Source organism: Manis javanica, chromosome 2 (assembly GCF_040802235.1).
Source record: "Manis javanica isolate MJ-LG chromosome 2, MJ_LKY, whole genome shotgun sequence".
Taxonomy (NCBI): Eukaryota; Metazoa; Chordata; class Mammalia; order Pholidota; family Manidae; genus Manis; species Manis javanica.
This window is the reverse complement of record NC_133157.1, coordinates 20,807,044-20,826,669: the sequence shown is the minus strand read 5'-3', so window position 1 is coordinate 20,826,669 and position 19,626 is coordinate 20,807,044. Positions and strand designations below refer to the sequence as shown.

General features: G+C 39.4%; 1 protein-coding gene across 1 annotated transcript in view; it reads left to right on the top strand.

The window, feature by feature from the left end:
• Positions 1–1,808: 1,808 nt before the first annotated feature.
• The window catches only part of UGCG (UDP-glucose ceramide glucosyltransferase), a 30,920-nt gene continuing 13,102 nt past the window's right edge, over positions 1,809–19,626 (top strand). Inside the window, exons 1-2 of the mRNA XM_017660475.3 lie at positions 1,809–2,292; positions 16,345–16,486. Coding sequence (XP_017515964.1) covers positions 2,195–2,292; positions 16,345–16,486 — 240 coding nt within the window. The 5' untranslated portion in view covers positions 1,809–2,194. The remainder of the gene's footprint in view (positions 2,293–16,344; positions 16,487–19,626) is intronic.

Sequence of the window (19,626 nt, the reverse complement as noted above, 5' to 3'; positions counted from 1 at the left end):
TCAACTGTAGTGTTAAGTCTTAAGAGTATCTGCTTCTTTCACCTTTCTTTGGTCTTATTTTCCATTATTGATCATATGGTATAAAATCCTTTGTTACAAGGTTCTGAAGTACATTTTTGAGAAATAGAGAATATAACAAAATGCTTAGATTGACCAATTGCTGTAGCTCATCAAATCTAAGAGGATGCTGATTGTAAGATGCACTGTTATTTTCTCTACGATTAGGAAAAAAACACCTACCTGTTCATTGTAAGATGCCATTGACTGTGAGATACATTTCCATTTCAGAAATGTTAAAATGTGTTAAGGTGTTTTTAAAGTGACCTAGAATTGGTTAACTACAATGGCGACATACAAGATTTTCCATTTGTAAAGTTATTTCGATGAGTATACATACCATCCTGCTACCTGCCAGTAACTCTGGAATTTTGGTGTCTAACCACTCTTCTTTCTACTGACTTTATGCCAGTAAAATAAAAGAGTACAGCAAATCCCAGATTCAATATCAACATTAAATTCTGTTGTGATTGTGCTTTATCATTTAACTGTAGATTGAGGTAGCTCATTCAGTCAATATTAACTATAATAAGTAGCAATGATAAAATAAGCAACTTCTTTTCAAAACTAAATTCAATTCTGAAATCTCTCAAGGGAGGTCATGGATTATTTAAAAGGAAATCACTTGAAATAATAAACGTTGTCTGAACATAAAAGTCAAGAAACAATATATAAACTCATCTAGGCTAAAGAAACAAACATTCAGTACTAAGTTACCGATTTAACAGTAAGATAAACACTATACCTTACCACCCAAAGGGCCACTTCTTTGCATTTTGGGAAGGCAGCTATGCTCACCACTATACCAACGCCTTCTTTGCATTTTGGGCAGCACTACTATCCACATATGTAACTTAAAACATTTTAGTAGCTAGCCGCATTTAAAAAGTAAAACAAAAACAGTGAAATTAATTTAATGATTTATTTAATTTAACCGTATTTAGCAAAAATGTTATCACCTCCATATATAATCAATATAAAATTAAGGTGTTCCTCCACATCCAGTGGGTGGTTTACACTCACAGCACCTCTCAGTTCCTACTAGCCACATTTCAAGCACTCAGTAGTTAACACAAGGCTACCCTATTGGATGGATAGTAGTCAGGAGTCTTAGGGGACTTTCATATTAACTGATCCTTTACATTCCGAGTTTGAGCATTTCTTTTATATTACACACTGCCTCTAAAGTGCTTAGGAATCTGTGAGGCACAAGATTATTTCCCTCCCGGGTCCACTGTGATCCCAGACTACAGAGCATTAAAAGCAGTGAGGGAGGAAGGCAATGGGACACCCTTGCTCCCAGGAACGTGGCCTGGAAGAGGGCCTAAGCCCCTCGGATCATTGCCCGGCGGAGAAGCTGCGGACACAGCTTTGGAAGTTGGATTGCGAGGTAACTCGGGCGGCTGCAGGGAACTCCGGGTTTTTTCCTGGGGTGGCCTGGAACAGTACAGCGGGACAGAAGGAAAGCAGCCTCGGAGTTAAGACACAGGGTCACGCTCCTCCGCCACCGCCGAGGGAGGCCGCCCGGGGAACCTAGGCCGGCAGCTGCGGCGGAGACCGCAGCCAAGTGAAAAGCAGGGCCTGCGTCCCGCCGAAGCCTTCCGGGGGCGCGCTCTCGGCGGTGACGCAGCGGGAGCGAGGGCGGCAGGGTGGGCGGGGAGGAGCGGCGCGCTCCGCCCCCGGGAGGGCGGGCGCCGCCGTTCCGGAGGCGGGGGCGGGCCGGGCGCGCCGGGGAGTCGGGCGCTAGCCGCCGGTTTCGATTAGTGCGCGGGGTTGCGGCGGCGAAGCAGGGTGCGGAGCTGCGCGGCCCGGAGCCCGGTAGCGGGGCGGAGGCGGCGGGGGCGCAGGCGCGTAGGGCCCGGCCGGCGTCCGCGGGCGGGTAGAGACGGCCCAGAGTGGGGCGCTGCGGTCACCCTGACCACGGAGCCCGGCCACCAGCGCGCCTGCAGCCGCGAGCGCGCCAGGGCAGCGCGCGGGCGGGGCGCGCAGGCCTGCCCGCCCCTTCCGCCCCCACCCCCGTCCGCCCCTTCCTCTCCCCACCCTCTTCTCCCCTCCTGCGCCCCGACGCCGGGCGCCCACCCTCCAGCGGGAGCGCGGTCCGCGGCGGCAGCCGGAGCGGGCCCGGCCGGGCCGGGGGATGGCGCTGCTGGACCTGGCCCTGGAGGGAATGGCCGTCTTTGGGTTCGTCCTCTTCGTGGTGCTGTGGCTGATGCATTTCATGGCCATCATCTACGCGTGAGTGAGGGGCAGCTTGAGGAGCCCGTGGCCGGGGTCCGGGCCTGGGGGACAGGCGACGGAGCACGGATTGCGCCTTGGAGGGGATTGGGCTCGGCTGCGGATGGAGAAAGCCCATTTTCAGACTGTGCCCCTCGTTTTCTCTCCTTGGACCCCTGGGGCAGTGGTCTTGGGAGGGAAGTGGAGAGGAGAGGAGAGGGGGTTGCTGGACTGCAGACGACTGCACAGCGGCGGAAGAGAGACTGTGGTCTTCTTGTCGGGAGGAAGATTGGCTTGCTTGGTTTGATTGTCTTGGGGATTCGTGCGATTTTTTCATTTGAGCCAGCATGTATGGTGTACAGTGTGTGTGTGTGTTTTCTGCACCTGGGCCACATTTCTATTACGGTGATGATCATTTCTACTCCTCTGGGAGCTGCACACAGCTACCTGGAGACTTCCTTGTTGATTTTCTTCTTCCTGATAGAGCTCTATGCCCCTAGGTAGGTGTGAAGCACCTGTGCCCCTAGAAAAATGTGCACCAAACCTCTGTGCTGACCTTATGGTTTTGAGTCAGGTCAGCTTGTGCATTTTCAGGTTTTCTTTCCTTTTTTCCAGTTCGTTATTGTCCTGTTTAGATTGATCTCAAACCCCCACCCCACACACCTTTTCATTATTAACAAATACTCTTGAGGCCTACTAGGTGCCATTCACTAGGGACATTGTGGTGAGCAGGACAGAATTCCTGTCTTCATAGATCTTATATTTTGGAAGGGTAAGACAGACAATAAAAATCCGACTAAGGTTATTTGATTAAGTCTGTGAATAAAAAGTTAGTGTGATGAAATGCATAATGACAGGGTATGTGGCTAGTTTTGATATTTGTTTCAGTATCTAAAATGAAATCCATCTGTGTAAAGAAATGAAAGAATTGCATAAAGCACATTACTGATAAGGATTCACTGGCTTTTTAGCCTGAAAAAAAAAAAACACAATTGTACATAGTAAACTTTACCACCTACTAGAATAGGGTATATGTCCCTAGAGGGGAGGGGAGGACTTTTAAGAAACGATTTCTTTTTTAATTTTTCCCTTTTTACTATAGAAAATGTGTGCTTTTCCTTTTGGAAATGTTGCAGTTTATTAGTGTAGTGTGGTATTTCCTGGTACTGGAGAAAGGTGCTACATTGTACAAGGCATACTGGTATTTCTTTAAAGATGAAAGAAAACGTACTGCCAGATATTGTTGATCTGAGTGTGTGGAGTTCATGAGCTGTGGTCACTGACATTCTGGAGTTCATTTTAAATATATGAGTTTTTAATAAACAGTTTGGTTACTTTTTCCAACATAAAAAATGCTTTACTATATAAAGAAGTTAGACAATACAGAGAGGGTAGTTAAACACACAAGAACTGCATGACCTTTTCGACCTTTTGTGATTATCTTTCCAATTAAATTTCCTTCTTGTTTGTGTGGGGTTGGGGGAGAAGGGAAGGAGAAAGAAAGGGACCATATTATGATTATTGTTCTGTAACCTGCTTTTAAAATTAATCTATTCAATAAGTAGATTTTCTTTCTGGGGAGCTCTTTTATACAGGTACTGTTCTAGGTGTTGGAATTAAGACTGAAGAATAAAACATTCCAGGGCTTGCCCCTGCTCACAAGGAGCTTCCATGTAAAATGTCAATGACCATTTTTTTTATGTCAACAGTTGTATGGTCTCTACATCGTTTTAAGATGGGTAGCATTTTCGTTTATGGTATGTATTGTTGTTATTGATGAGCGTTTAGGTCTTCTTTAAGATTTAAGATTACAAACGACACTGTGATGAATTCATAGGCATACATCTTTGAGAGATGATTCCCTTGGTTTACATTTTTGAAAGAGGACTTACCGGCCAATAGTGTTGAACGTTTTAAATTTTGATACATGTTGCCCTATAGGAAGGTTGTATCTATTCGTAGTAAGATTGTATGGTGGTTCCTATTTCCCCTTACTAAGTATCAGGCTTGTAACTGTTTTCTATTTTTTAATTTTCATTACTTTAATTACTGGTTCCATTGAATACTTCCATATATTATATGCTGGTTGCATACAGTTGTAAATTTCAGTACTCATAATTCTTTGTGCTGCAATCTGTTGCTGCATTAATCTTTGGTATGAAGATTATTCTTTCTGTGATGTGTTGCAAATTATTCCCAGCTTGTTTTCTGTCTTTAAACTTTGTACATACATTTAACATGGAGAAAAGCATGTGTCTGTGTGTTTTAGGCAGTCGAGTCTTTTTTCCCCAGACTCTTACAATTTTGGTATCTTCTCCATTTCCCCCAATTATATAGCCAGCATCTGTTTTTCTCTAGTATTTTTTTTCTTTTCTTTTCTGAGGTTGTTGGTTTGTTTTTACATTTTACTCTTTAATGTACTCAATATTTTACTTTGTTATATGTTGAGATCTTAGGTTCACCTAAATAATTAGCTGCTTGTCCCCAAATCATTTACTGAATGATTACTTGATTATTCCAATTTCAAAATACTGTATTATGGACTAAATTCTTCTGTATACTTGGGTATGTGTCAAGATGTCCAATGATGTCTCATTGATATATTAATTCTTGTACCAATATCAACTGTTTCAATTAGTGAAGTTTTATTACCTTATTACTGGTGAGGCAAGCCTCTCATTCTTTTGCAAACTTTTTTTTTTTTGGCCTTTTATACATTTTTACTTAAAGATGAACTTTAGAATCTTTTTCCAGACTCTTAAGTAATCTTGTTTTAGTTTTAAAATTGGAATCGTTAAATTTACAGCTCAATTTGGAGAAAATTGACTTCTTTCAACATAGGATCAAGATATAACCCTTTCCCTCTATTTTATAGATATGTAATGATAAAAATCACACTTGCTTAATTAAAATTAACACTAATGATATAGCCTAATATTCTGAATAACCATCTGGGACTGTTTATATTCTTAGACTTCAAACAATTTCAATATTAAGTTACTTATTTTGTGCTTAATGATCAGCAGCAGAGTTTTGAGAATAGTGCATTTAGCTTAGTTGAGATACTGTAGAGGCTTTGTGTTTATTTCCTAATGCCCCACAAAGTTACCTTTTTTTTTTTTGACAGTAGCAGGATCCTGAAAAGTTATGTGAAAAATAGAATAAAGAAAATGCAGTTAATTTGTAATACAATGACTAGCTAGTTAAAGGAATTTTATGAATACCTTTCTGAAATGGGTAACTGAACATAAAGCAAATATTTGACAGCTTATTTTATTTATAAATTAGATCTTGCCCCTTTTTGGGTAAGTCCCTTTCTTCTGGTCCCACCTTCAAAATTATTTGCATGTTTGACTTGATTCCCTTCTTATTGAAGTAAAGATACTTCCTAGTTTAATATGAGTTGTTTTCAAGCAGAGAATTAAGATTTTTTCAAATTCCGCTCTCCCTTTCTCTACCATATTTAGTAAAATTGCAAATTTGATACCTCAACATTTTGACAAGCAAAGTTAAAGAGCATTGGCAACAATTTGGGTTAAAATACTGTGCTAAATGTTCTGTATTTCATTGAAGAATATATTTTCTGAACACATGTTCTATCTCTCAAATCCTTGTTGAAAGAGAGGGAAGCATAAAATTAAAAGAAGCAGATACTGCTACTTTCTTAAAACCTTGTGCTTGCAGCTGGTGGAAATAGAGACTTTTTTCAGGAATTTACATGACTTCATATCTAGTTGTAAGAATACGAAGTATAATCTGTGGAATCCTATTTGTTAAAAATGTTTAAATAATACAGATATTGTAAAACTGAGAAGAACTACAAGACTTTTTTAAAAACTTTTTTTTACATTTAATACAGTGTGTAATGAGATCTAGTTAATTTAGATTCAGTGTTGTGTTGTATCTTCTTAAAATGAGATAAAAAGTATTGGCCTGTATTAAATGGAGCTGAGTGTGTGATTAATACAAAGAACAATTCATATTCAGTGAAATTATTATGATTTCACAAACATCTTATAGTTCTTATAAGCCTGCAGCTTTAAAAAATGGAGATAATTTATGAACTATTTTCAAAATTTTGAAACTGTCTCTACTCACTGGTATCTACCTACTGCTTTGCTCCATTCCAGTTGTAATATTGAACTGATACTTAGTCATTTTATATTTATTTATATTTATATTTATATTTATATTTGAGATGGCAAACAATTGTCGGAAGGCAGACACTTGTCAGATTTCCACCTATAATGTTAAAGATACATTCAGATTAGAGCATTTGAAATTCAAGGCTCTTAGTCCCAAATTTTTTATTTCCTAAAAATAGCTAATGAGTATGGCCTCAGTAGGCAGAGCTGTTTAAGTGATGTATATGTGTTTTTTCTTTCTTTTTTTTTTTTTGAGAGCTAGTGTGATTTGATATCTTGGAAACTGCAGTGAAACCATATAAAAGTCTGAAACAAGTTGTTTTCTTCTCTTTGGGGCCGTTGTGAGCCGTATTTCCAGATGATAAGGGTATCTAATTTAAGGAAGACACCATGGCCTTTTCCCCTCCATCTGCATTCTTTTTCTCTTCTCTCTCTTCTCCATTCCCCCCCTCCTTGGATTGTATTTTTTCTCCTCTGTACATAATGTCTTCATGTTTAGTGTTAGGCTTTAGCTTTCCTATTAATTGACTGGAGATGCCAGATGGAAATAATTCTTGAATTGTAAATATTAACTACCCTCTAGTAAAGCAGAGGTCCTTCTCCTGGAGGGTTTTTATTTTCCCCAAGCTAATTCTGCTTTTTCTAATTTTTCAAGTATAGCAACTTTAAGTCCTGCTGCCTAGCTTTTGAATGGAGTTTAAGTAGTCATTCTATCTGGGTAACTGATTAACTACTTGTCTGAAACTTTTTAATGTAAATGTTAACATTTCAAATACTGTTTTTAGATAGTGTGATTTGCCTTAAATTCGTTAATACATAGGAATTCTGGACGTTAGTGGAATGAATATTGAGAGCTCTTTTTCTGGGTTTGTTCTGGGGGCGCACTTGGACTTTGGTCAGGTGTTGATCAGTTGGGGGTATTGCTGCCAGAACCACTTTTGGGTGAATGTGGCAACGGAGCCCCTTTAACCCGAGCCTGGGGAGATACCGAAGTGGACTATAGTGTGATAGCTTTGAACAGCAAAATGAACGTTGTAATTCAGTATTAATATTCATGTGGTTAATGAATATTCGTTGGGTGTTAATATCCACTGATTCATTGTCCCTCCCTTTTCCTACATAATTAGTTCAGTGCGCCTTATCCCTACCCTACATTATTGAAACTATCTCTATTCACTGGTATCTCTACCTACAACCTTGCTGTCTTTCTATTTTGTTTCTTACTGTATACCCTTATCCTACTGGAGCACTAATCATGTGCTTAAAATCTTACTGTGGTTTCCCATTGCCTTCAGGTTAAAATGCAAACTTTTTAACAAGACAGGCATAGTTCTTTAGGAGCTGAGCCATCCCCCATACCTATTTCCTCAGCAACGTTGAATTGCTGGCATTCCACTGAATTTGCAATGTACTTTCTTTAGCATTCTTTCTTTTCCTTTCTCTTTTCTTTCCCTCCTCTCTCCCTTCCTCCCTCCTTTCCTTTTTGTTTAACTTCTACTCATTCCTGCCTTAGCTCCCTACTGGATTAAATGCCCCTCTTATATCCTTTTGTAGTACCTTGAATCTACCTATCTAAACTGTAAGTGTGGGTTTCCATCTGTCTCTTTTCCCAATTGGATTGTATGCCGTTGAGGGTAGGGATAGTTTCTTATTTACTATTGTAGCTCCAGTGTCTACTAGGCACTCATTTATTGCCTATTGAATGATCTTTGAATTCTTTCCAGTGGTAATGGTGGATTTTGCTCATTCCTTAATTTGGTGTCATTTGGCCATTGTGATTGGACGTAGGTGGTCAAAATTTGGGATGGTTTCAGTGGCCGTGAACTTTAATGAAACTTACTGGAAAAGGGAATCTTCACCTTGCTATTTCCAACTAATTGCAGATTAAAATAGAAACAGGACTCTAGCAATAACATGTTTACCTACAAATCTGAATTCCACCCCTCAATTTTCCAAAGGGACTGCCCATCTTACCAACAGCAATTCTTATACTTAGACCTGTTCTCTAGGGTATGCAAGCCAGTGCTATCCTGAGTTGGTTGCCATGAAAAGCATAGCAAGTGTCCCCTACTTCCTTTTCCACCCATCATCAGAATTTTATTTTATAAACAAAATAGTTTAATTTAAACATTACATCCAACTTTTAAAGGGTAGTTTTAGGGAATTGTGTAGAAGCTGACCGAAGACAGTCCCTGTAGTTTCCTTTTGATGTGAAAACTGAATTTTTGAATTTATGGTATGTTTGAGGGTCTCAGGTGTGTTTGAACACTAAGCTGGGACTGCATCTTCTGCTGGGCACATTTCTTACTTAGTTGTTATTAGCAGAATACCATGCTATATCCATTCCCCTCCCACCCCCTGCACACAGGGGGCTAACTTGTCACCAAAGGGTTAGTGAGCTGGGGTTTTTGTTTGTTGGGGTTTTTTTTTTTGCAGGTTGGGGGCAGGCAAAATTAATAAAAACTTCCTATTTGTTTTCTGTGGTTATGGAATCTTTTGTATTCTGTAGTGTATGTCCACTGTCTCATGGAAATAGTTTGTGTTTTCCTGTAAAGCTAATCCAGACTTGGTTATTATGTGTTCTCTGGGGAATCTTGTGCCTGCAGAGTTAAGGTTGCACCTGAAGGTATGCTTTGTGTTGCTGATGAAGCTCATTTTGATGCAGGGCCAATTTTGAAAAGATGAGTGTTATATACAAGTAACATTAGCCATGACACATACTGATCATAAGTTTACAGTAACAGTGTTCCGGGGCACAAATATGAGTAAGCACCACAACAGAAGCCTTTAATCATTAGAAATTGCCATCATGGACTATGTGAAGTAGGGGACCTGCTGATATAACTGTCGACCTAATTTTACATGAAATATTAACAAGCTTGGTGGCATGGAGCAGAAGAGATAAATTCCTAGAGTTGAGTAAGTTGGTGCAACTGACTCACACAGCTGAACTATTCAAACGGCACTATCTGGGGCTGTTAAGGAAGGTGAACTTTGCCCCCAAGGAATCTCTGTTCTTCTTAAGAAGCCTTGGTGAGAAGCTGGTGCCTGGTGCTGGGAGGCATAGTGGTGATTAAGGCTGCTGAGGAGGCTGCCCCCAGACCAAAGGGGAAGAGCACACACGCCCTCCCTCCCGGGAGTTTACTCTCCTACCAGGCTTCCCTCCTGTTCAAAACTAAATTAAAATACAAAACTGTAAGATCATTTAAAAGGGGTACAAACCGTTAAATCAAAAGCTGTTGAGAGAGAGAGAAAGGGGGGGGCGGGGAGCTACAAGGTTGGAAGGACAGAACAATAAAACTAAAATGATGAAAAGGACGCGATTTTAGGGACTGAGATGTTAGAAGATAAAAATCATCCGGGTATAAAATAAGGGCCACCGCATCTGCTCAAAAGTTGAAAACCCTTCTGCAGAAGGGCAGTTGGGATGCATCAGGCTAAAAAGCAGGTCTGATGTCCAGCAGAACTCCTGATTATTTCTCACCATCGCTTGGAGTTCTTTGAAGTGTTATTTGGATAGATGTCCTTGTAGCTCACAGTGGAAAGCAAGACCCTGAAGGCCTCTCTCTTTGGCCTGTGATTCATCCCTCACGGCCTTTTGGACTTAAGTTACTCTAAGAAAGCATCCCACATGGTACCAGCCCTCCTGTTCCCTGTCCCAGCTGCCGGCAGGTACAGCCCTGCAGCAGCTCGCTGAGAGCACCTCCCCCTCCCTGTTCTTGAAGGTGACATGCCTTAATTACACGAATGCGATTATTTTTGGATAGAGAACGACTCCAGCTCCTAATTTAAATTTAAATTTAGAAATAATTCCTCGGGAAAAATGACACATACTGAAATTTTAGTGTGCTTTCTTTCTCCCCAGAATTGCCCCCTTATGTTTCAGGATCATTTTATTCTTTAAAAATGAAATCAAAACCGTTGACTAGCTGTACAGGAGATCCATTCCTTTTATACCCAATGCTTTCCTGAAAATAGAACCAAATCAAATTTCTGAAAATCAAAAGGATTTATGGAAAGAAGATTCTGTGTCAAGACAACCAAGAATATTATTAAAATCCTTAATTATGGCTCTGTTGGTCCTGATGCCTGGAGCATGCTGCCACTGATGGGGTGCATTCCAGATGTTAGGGGTTGTAGGAAGGGGCCTTCTTTCTGGCCTGGACAGAGGTGGGAAGGCTGCCTTGCAGCCTTTGTGCTGGGGACTGTGCTAGGCATGGTGATTTCATGGTCAACAAAACAGGATAGGGTCTATTCTGGAATCTCTCAAAATGTCTTCATAGTAGAAGGTAATGGTGCTTGGATTACATAGTAACCAGTAGTTATTTTGTGTATTGTATCTTTCCCTGGCCATTCAGCTCTGAGGTGGCAGCCTCTTCCTCCAGCAGAGCCAAGTGAAGGAACGTTCCTGTGGCTATGGAATCCACTGTTTTGAGTCAGGCGCTGAGGATAGAGGAATTGAAAGAAGCTAGGACTATGCAGGGCCTCTACCCCACAGAGAACCTGCCTAGTAGTGTAAAAGGAGAGCTCAAAAAAACAGTTAACAAAGCCATGTTCAGCAGGAACTAGTTTGTGGTATTAATGTTCTTGACTCTCATACTTGCATTTTTACACTTTGGGATGATGTCTGTAGAACTTTAAATTGGTTCCTAAATATTGGGTGTAATTTTAACTTTAAATACCATTTTAGCTTAGGTAATGGGTATAATTTAAACTTTGCATTAAATGTGTTCTGTGCCATGTTTTGACTTACTCTGTTTTAACCATGCTTTGAGACTTTTCATAATTCCCCTTTCTCCCCCTAATGTTTCTTAATGTGCAAGAGTTATTTTATATTTCAAAAAAACATAATGGCCTAATATATATAAATATATGTGAACAAATCTTTAAATATATGAATTTCCAGTCCTGCCATTTTGGTGTATAAGTCTCATCAGTGTTTGACATGTCTAACTCTCTTATCAGAACTGTGGTAATTCAAAGAAGTACGTTTGGTGGAAAATGTCCTTAAAATTAGCAGAGGTTTTTTTTAATTACTAATAATAGCTATCATTAAATGTTTATATTGTGGCTCAGTCTCATCTGTTTCTCACAACTAGCTACTCTACGAGATAGGTACTTTTGTCCACACTTTTTAAAAAACCTGAGATAAAGAACTTACTTGCTCAAGCATACACGGCTGGTTAGCTGTGAAGCTGGTATAGAAACCGAGGCAGTCCGCCTGCATCCCAGGCTATTAAACCAGAATGCTGTATACCGCCAGAGAGAACCTAAAAATAACCCCGGAATCCGTAAGGATAGGGTATTTGTACGGGAATTTCCCCAGTTGCTGTGCATCTTCAAGTCTCCGGTGATTGGGAACATTCAGATGATCATGGAGAGAGTCCCTACTCCTCTTTGGAAATTCCAACCAATTCTTACACCACTTGTACCGCTTCTTCACGGGCTCTTTGTTTCAGCCCCCCACCCCCACCCCCGTAACTGCTGCTCTGTTTCCACCTCAGCCCTCTTCTATTCTTACTTCATAGGTTTGTGGTTCTGAACTTCAAGCGCACTCTGGAGTCACTGGAGGGCTTTAAAACAATACAGCTGCCTGGGTCTCAGCCCTAGAGATTCTGCTTCAAATCTCTGCATGTCAGGATTTAAAAAAAGAAAAAAACACCCCCAGTGATTTTTGTGTGCAGTCAAGGTTGAGAACAACTGCCCTAGGCTATTTGTCCACAGTTGTGGCCTCCGTCTGTTATTTGTTGGCTTCATTTAATTGTCCATATAGCCCAGAACCCAGTTTGTCACTTCATTATCCTGCCACTTGCCTCCCCATATCCCTCTGCCCTGTATCCTGAATCCATCTCATAATTCATAGCTTCTCATCTTACATAGCAGTGTGGATTAGGACTACTGTACATTCGTGGTCTCACATCTCAGCTAAGCCGACCGTGGTATCTGTCAGTAGGTTATTTCTGTGTTCAGCTCTGTCATCCATTACTGGCAGAGCCTCTTCGAAATCTTCACCATCCTACCCTCCTCCTTATCAGATTGCCTTGACTCTTCCCACTATACATCCTACTGTGCCATTAATTATTTTGTATTTTCTCTCTCTTTACCCTTTGATTAGCTCTTTCCCCTTAGCATTTGCGCTCAAGAATTAAAAATTAAAAATAATTAAAAATTAAACTGAAAAATCGTTCTCCATCTAGTTACTTTTTGGCCCTTTTACTTATTGTCAGGGTTCATGAGAAAACAGGGTTCCTGTTTATACCTCCCATTCATGTACTTACTGGCTGATGTTGACCTAACTAGCCCTACCCAGAATGCTCTGGGGTCACCAAATCCACTGTCTTGCTGACATATTAGTTCTTATCTTGACCTCTTGGCAGCATTGAAAGTTCTTTTTTGAACCCCTTCGTAAAGGGACAGCCTAGCCAGATAAACCATTGTGTGCTTTTACTTTGTTCCTGGCTATCTTTCTGCTTCTCTGCTTACTCACTCTTAGTCTCTGTCATGCATTACTAGTTTTATAATACTAGTTACATTGATTTGTGGCCACCTGCTAATGGCATGCTCTACCTGGATGAGCTTATGTAGTTAACCAAACAGTGGATGGCTCTGTATTTTTCTCTCTACATTCTGAGCTCTGTATAGCCAACTGTTTATTTACTCTTCATAAATTAAACATTTTTAAAAGTTGAGAACATATTATATATCATTGTTCAGCCAGACCTTGGAGAATTTATAGTCTACTTGTAGTGTGTCTTCAAGAGTGGTACGCTGCTAACCTGCATCAGAATCATTTGGGATGCTTATAAAAATGCAGATTCCTAGGCTTTGCAACTGGTCCATTAAGTTGTGATTTCTGCCTGTGGGTATAATGTCTATTAAATGTTAAAAACCATTAGTTCATCTGGAAATTGTCTCAGAGCAGTGAGCTGGGCAATTGGGGGACTCACCAAATTTGTTTTCTGTCCTCAGGAATCAAGGAATAAAAGAACTCTTTGTCTCATGGCCAGTATCTTAAAAATCGTTGTTACCTATATTTTTTCTGATTTTTTTGTTTGTTTCAGTGGGAAAGTAAATCAGGTCCCTCTTTCTTCATCTTGTCCAAAAAAAGTCTTGAGGAGTGGAAGGGGGCAAGACAGCATTTTTGATGCTTTTATAATGACAGAGACAAAGCTACAGACTATTTGTAGCAGATAGAGCCAAAAACTGGAAACCACCCAAAAGCCCATCAATAGAAAATAGATAAATAAAGCATGGTATATTAGTACAAGGAATACGCTATATTGAGAATGAGTGAACTATAACTAAATGTAATGGCAAGATAGGCTCTCACAAACATGATGAGAAGTAAAAGAAGCTTGACATAAAAGAGCACATCCTTTGAGATTCCTCCTCAAAATTTTAAAACCAGCAAAATGAGTCTGTGGTATTAGTAGTCTGGATAAGTGGTTACCTTGAGGGGAGGGTAGTAAGCAGAAGGTGACATGCGGGGACTTCTGGGGTTCTGGTGATACTCTCTTTTCTGGGTATTGCTTACATTGTTGTTTCATTTTGAGGAACTCCATTGAGCTGTGTACGTATATGGGACTTTATGTTATGCATTATAAAAGTAACCCCCCCCTCAACAACATACAAAAAAATGTCGGCTGCATTTGCCTTAGGGGATTCCATATTTATGCAAGGTTTTGCGGAGCAGTTTTGTGTCATCATTCTTGTGTCAGGCTTGTCTCCATGTCTGGAACATCAGGGACCAACAGATGGCCCTTGGGCAAGCATCGGCTCCCGCACTCACTAACACAGAGGAGTATCCTCATATGTGCCCAGGAAGGCTTTCCTCACAGTTCAGTCACTGTTTTGTTTTTTTTTAAGTATTTAAAAGCATGCTTTTAATGCGCTTGTATTGAAATGGAGGGGAGAAAATTACACATATTATGTAAGAATTGTGTGTGTGTTTTAGCTTGTATATGCATTTTTTTTTTAATTTCTAGAAAGATAAAGTAATAATGCTTGGAGAGGTGGTAGTAGGAAACGAGGCAGATGGGTGACAGGGAGTCTGCTTTTATGTGAACTTCTTAATATTTTTAGTAATTTGAACTATGTAAATCTATTATTGGTTCAATCAATTCAATATATAGTATAAACTTTTTTTCTCTAGCAATATAGATGTTCTGTACTGGGCAGGTTTCCCCAGACATCTAATCTGCTGTTTTGCTAGAAATGGAATACTGGTTGTTTTTGTGGTTCTATAAACTTCAGATGATTGTTTTACCTCTGCCAGCCTCTAGTTGAACTCTGTAGATCAATATTTTCCAAACTATCTGTGTCCGAGGATCAGTTCTGTAAGATTTTCCAATCTATCGTGGACTGATACTTTGGTGAACCACAATAAAAGTAAATTACTGATCGTGTGCTTGGGTGACATGGCAATGGTAAGTTGGTGTAGAAGTTTCTAAACACTTTCTCTCAATTTCTGTTGATCACAGACCAGTCAAAAAGCAGCTTGGACACCAAACCACACTAAGCAAGTGCTGCTGTGGGTGGCACGCACCCACTGTTTTCCGGCATTAGTGTCTTGGATCAGAAATTGATACCACCCTGTTGTTTTAATTTCTTGTTGGTTTACATTTTTTTTTCCATTGTAGGCAACCTGTTTTCTTTCTGTTAAGATGTTTTTCGGCCTCATCTGAAACATTGAGGTGTTTGCTGCAGCACATCCTGCCCTAATAGCTGGGAGTGAACCTGCGGCTAAACGCTCTGGATAGGAATCCTGGTATACTTGCTGAGGTCATTCATAGATTGAGTATTTCCCTGAATCTAAGATATACTGATGCTGGTATTTTCTTGATCTTCTAGGAGGTTTCACGGGTTGGTTTTCTTACTACTAAGTTAGGACTGCTGTCTGGCTGCCAGCAATTTAAAGATGCCATTGATTTCAGAGATGTTAAAATGTGGGAGAATGGGTGCCTTAAAATACCTTGCGCATGGCCCCATGATTGTAGCCTCTAATTACTGTTGAGTGCTTTGGGATTTGCTTATGAGAACGAGGGAGGAAGCCCGGAAGCCTTTGGTGACTTACTTTAGAGACTTCGCCCCTCTGCTGAATGGTGTCTCTTCTTTTCTCTTTGTTGTGACGACCTCACAGAAACAGGGGAAGATTCTCTTTCCCTAAATGCTGGGGTCTCATTAGGAGGCCTGGGCCGCAGCACGCTCGGGATGGACAAGCACTGAGAACCTTTGCCAAATGACCTGTGAATTGTCAGTGGTCCATCTTCCAATGTCATTAATAAACATTTTCCTTATCACTGAGATTTTTTTTCTCTTACTTTTAACTTCCCTCTGTTCCACCCTTGCCATTTGTGAGCTTGTGAATATTGAGAGTCCTGCTAGTTATCCCATTTCCTTGTTTTTCATGCAGGGAGCTCCATGCTCCTTTCAATCACGTATTATGTGGACTGTTTGGTATAGAAATTTCCCAGATTTTCCTGGTCACGCCCTCCTATTCTTTCTTTTTTTTTTGGTGAAGATTGGGATTTTTCCCTTGTTATTTTTGTAGTTCTTTGGCCACATTGATGGTAATTCAGAAGGAAAGGAAGTTAGTATGTGGGCTAATGTAATTCATTTCTTCACCATGTATTTATTGAATACCTCCTCTATGTCAGGCATAGTTCTCAAAGCACTGGGAACACAGCAGTAAACAGTAGCTTAAGCCCCAGCCTTCAGTGGCACATTCATTCTGCATAGTTGTGGTTTTCCTAAACTGGAAGCTTACCTGACTACTTCTGTTCATCTTCAGATATCCTTTTAGAAAGATGTCAACTAAAAAATATATAACTTAGAATTTAGTAATTTATTGATAGCTTGGTACATACTTTCTGTAGATTTGGCACCAGTGTATTCTCTAGAAGTAATGTATATATCATTTGCTTTTCAGCCGATTACACCTCAACAAGAAGGCAACGGACAAACAGCCATATAGCAAGCTCCCAGGGGTGTCTCTTCTGAAACCACTGAAAGGAGTAGATCCTAACCTAATCAACAACTTAGAAACATTCTTCGAATTGGATTATCCCAAAGTAAGTACAATGTTACACTCACTAGGAATGGGCTGGACCATGCTTTTTTTTTTTTCCTTATTGTTAACACTTTAAAGAGGCATTTGGACATTGTATAAGGTGAAGGTACTGAAAGTTCGTGGTGATAAGATTTATGCTCTAGTACAGTAGTCACAGGACAGGAATGGGTTGAGGAAGAAGTCAGCATTCTGGTTCTAACCACCTGCATGCCCATCTGAAGAACTCAGATGTCATTGTGTGCCTGGTAGTTTGAATATAAAAATCTTGTTCTGTGAGAGTTGTATGCAAACAATAGGGAAGGAGGGGGAGGAAGAGAAAAAACATATTCAGTTGCCTGAAATGGGATGCAGGACAGTTAGAAATAAAAGGAAATCCCCTTGAGAATCTGGCTTTTAGCCAAGAATAGGTTACAGTTAGTGTCAGACAGGAATTCCTCAAACCTAATTTTTAATTTATTTTTCTAGGTTTTAATACCTAATTGTATTGCTCATACCATTTATGCAGTCTGCGTGTCTGTAAACTCGATGTGCTCCTCCAAGTTGTTTTGAAATGGGAGAATTCTTTTTATCTCTTCCCTTTAATATTCCACCTTTAGTTTCTTAGAAGAACTTAATATTCTTTCATTTTTGTATCCAGCTTTTTCACACCTTTAAATTGCCTACTTGAGCCATGACTTTTGAATGTGTCTTTCAGTTTCTATGTGCTTGATTTTCAGTCCAGTATAATTTTCCCTCTGTGATCTCTAGTCATTTGCCAGCAATTTTTACCCTTCCTGCTTCAATTTTTCCATAGTTTTTTGTCACTTAGAGACTCTTTCCCTCCCTTTTCTTTAGAATGGGATAGCTCAAGTAGTGAGAAAAAGATGGTATATACACCACAACTATGGTGACTGGATTTCACGCCCTTATTCCTTTTAGCCCTTATTTTCCCTAGTAGCACCAATGAAAAGAACAGAGAAGACATAGATGTGATGCCTTAATGCAGCTCTTAGTAAGTGTGTAAACATGAGTATCAATTATTTTTTAGTGTTGTTTTTATATTACTGCCTTCAGAGTCTTGGAGTCTAAATGTTTGAAGCCAAAAATTAATGTATTTCTTCTAGTTTATGTACACACACACACATAGTAATTTTAGAAATCCAAATCATATACATTTATCATCTACTCAATAAATTAAATTTGCAGTTTTAAAAAATTAGGTATGTACTTGATCTTTTTCAAACTTAGTGTAAAAAGAGGCTGTTTATAATTCAGAAAAAAGGATATACATAAAATGTAAAATAAGCTTTGCAGTAAGAAGATGGAAGTTATTCAAACCTACATTATATAAGTAAATGCAAAGGAGAATTTATTTTTATAAATGAAATAATATTGTCATTGATGATGAATAAATCTCAAGAGCATAGCTTAGAATCATATGCATTCATCCTTGTGAAACTTACTCTAACATTTCACTTTTTAACCATCCTCCAATTCTACCCTTTCCCCTCTTCTGCATTCAGCCACTCTTAAAATTTTGTTACGGAATTTTTATGTTGGAATTCTTGTGAGATAATAGTCATGGAATTTAAATGATTGTGGAAGTTAGTGTGGGTTTTAATTGAAGAAAGTTTTTCAAAATAACCCTAGGACAATATGCATCCATTAGTTATGAACCTTTGGGATGAGTCAGTAATTGACTTCTTCTGAAGGTCTTTCTAAAATTACAATTCAGAATTACCTCAAGAACTCTAGTTTTCACGTAGTGCTTTTTCCACTTAAGTCATTGAGGTATTTAAACTGGTTGAGGAGAAAGCTATATGGAATGAGAAACTGCATATGCATGAGAGTGTAAAAACACTTTTTTTAGTTCACGATTTTATTTACTAATTATAGAGTTATCATTCACTGTGTAAATAAAACATTTAGAAGGTAGAGGAAACGTACAAAGTACCTGCCGTCTAAAGGAAAATTTTGACCTCACAGCATTATGTTTGGTCTTTTGAAAAGATCAGTACAATGACATATGCTGCACGAGGGACTGACATTGAACCACTGAAATCGCACAAATCAGAATGTGAGCCGATGAGTTGTTTGTGTCGCCAAGGAAGGCATGAGGTCCTGAGACGATCACTTGCCTGCCAGGCCCAGCGCACTTAAAGATTCACTTTCTGCCGTCTTACAGATGTATGGAAACATTTTTATTCTGGACATAACTTCTTTCTTCTTTATTTGATATGGTCCATTATAGGCCATTTTGAAAAAAGAATAGGATATGTTGAACTTTTAAAATTTTATTTAATTTATTTAAGATTTTCTACTGGTACTTGTTCTAAATTTTTGGTTTATCTCTTGGTGAGACTATTCCTATGCAAATTGCCCTGAAAATTTTCTGTGCTTTTACTACCTTACAAATCTACCTTATTGTGATAATTATTCCTTGGAAAAAACATAAGGATAAAAAAGTGGTACGGTTTATCTTTCACAGAATTGAGTACTCATTTGTTTTCAACACAGAAGAAGGCATGTAGGGAGAGATTAAGCGGTGGCAGGAAGAGTCAATACATGTGCTTCTAAAGAGGTTGGATGAAGCTTTATTTTAGTAAATTCTGGCCATATGAAGAGTTTTTAAATGAGTAATAAGAGTTATCAACAGAGAGAGGCTATGGTAATTGCAATTTTTTTTTCTTTTTTGCAGCTACAGAACTGGTTTTAAATGTTACAAGTCCTGGGCCATGTTTGGAGTCTTTTTATTATCAGTGGTGTTCCTGTGTGTAAGAGGAATTGTTTTCTAATGGCATAGGCTTCTAACAAAGAGTTAGAGAAGACTGAAAATAGGGTCAGTAATCAAAAGACCAAGCACAATACATGTAGTGAAACTACTAAGTCTGATAGATTAGGGATTCACCACGGAAAATTGAAAAACTGTATGAACTATCTAGTTCTTGAAATAGATAACTATATACTATTACTTGTCAAAAGTTTGAATTCAGAGCAGTTTTCTTACCAAACATCTCCTCATGGCATCTGTCTGCTCTGAAAAGTTACCCTAGGACAAATTAATGAACCTAACAAATGTACTGATCACTTACTTTTTGCTTTGAATGTTCTAGGCATTTGAGGTCTAAATCTACTGTCATAGAACTTATATTCTATAGTAAT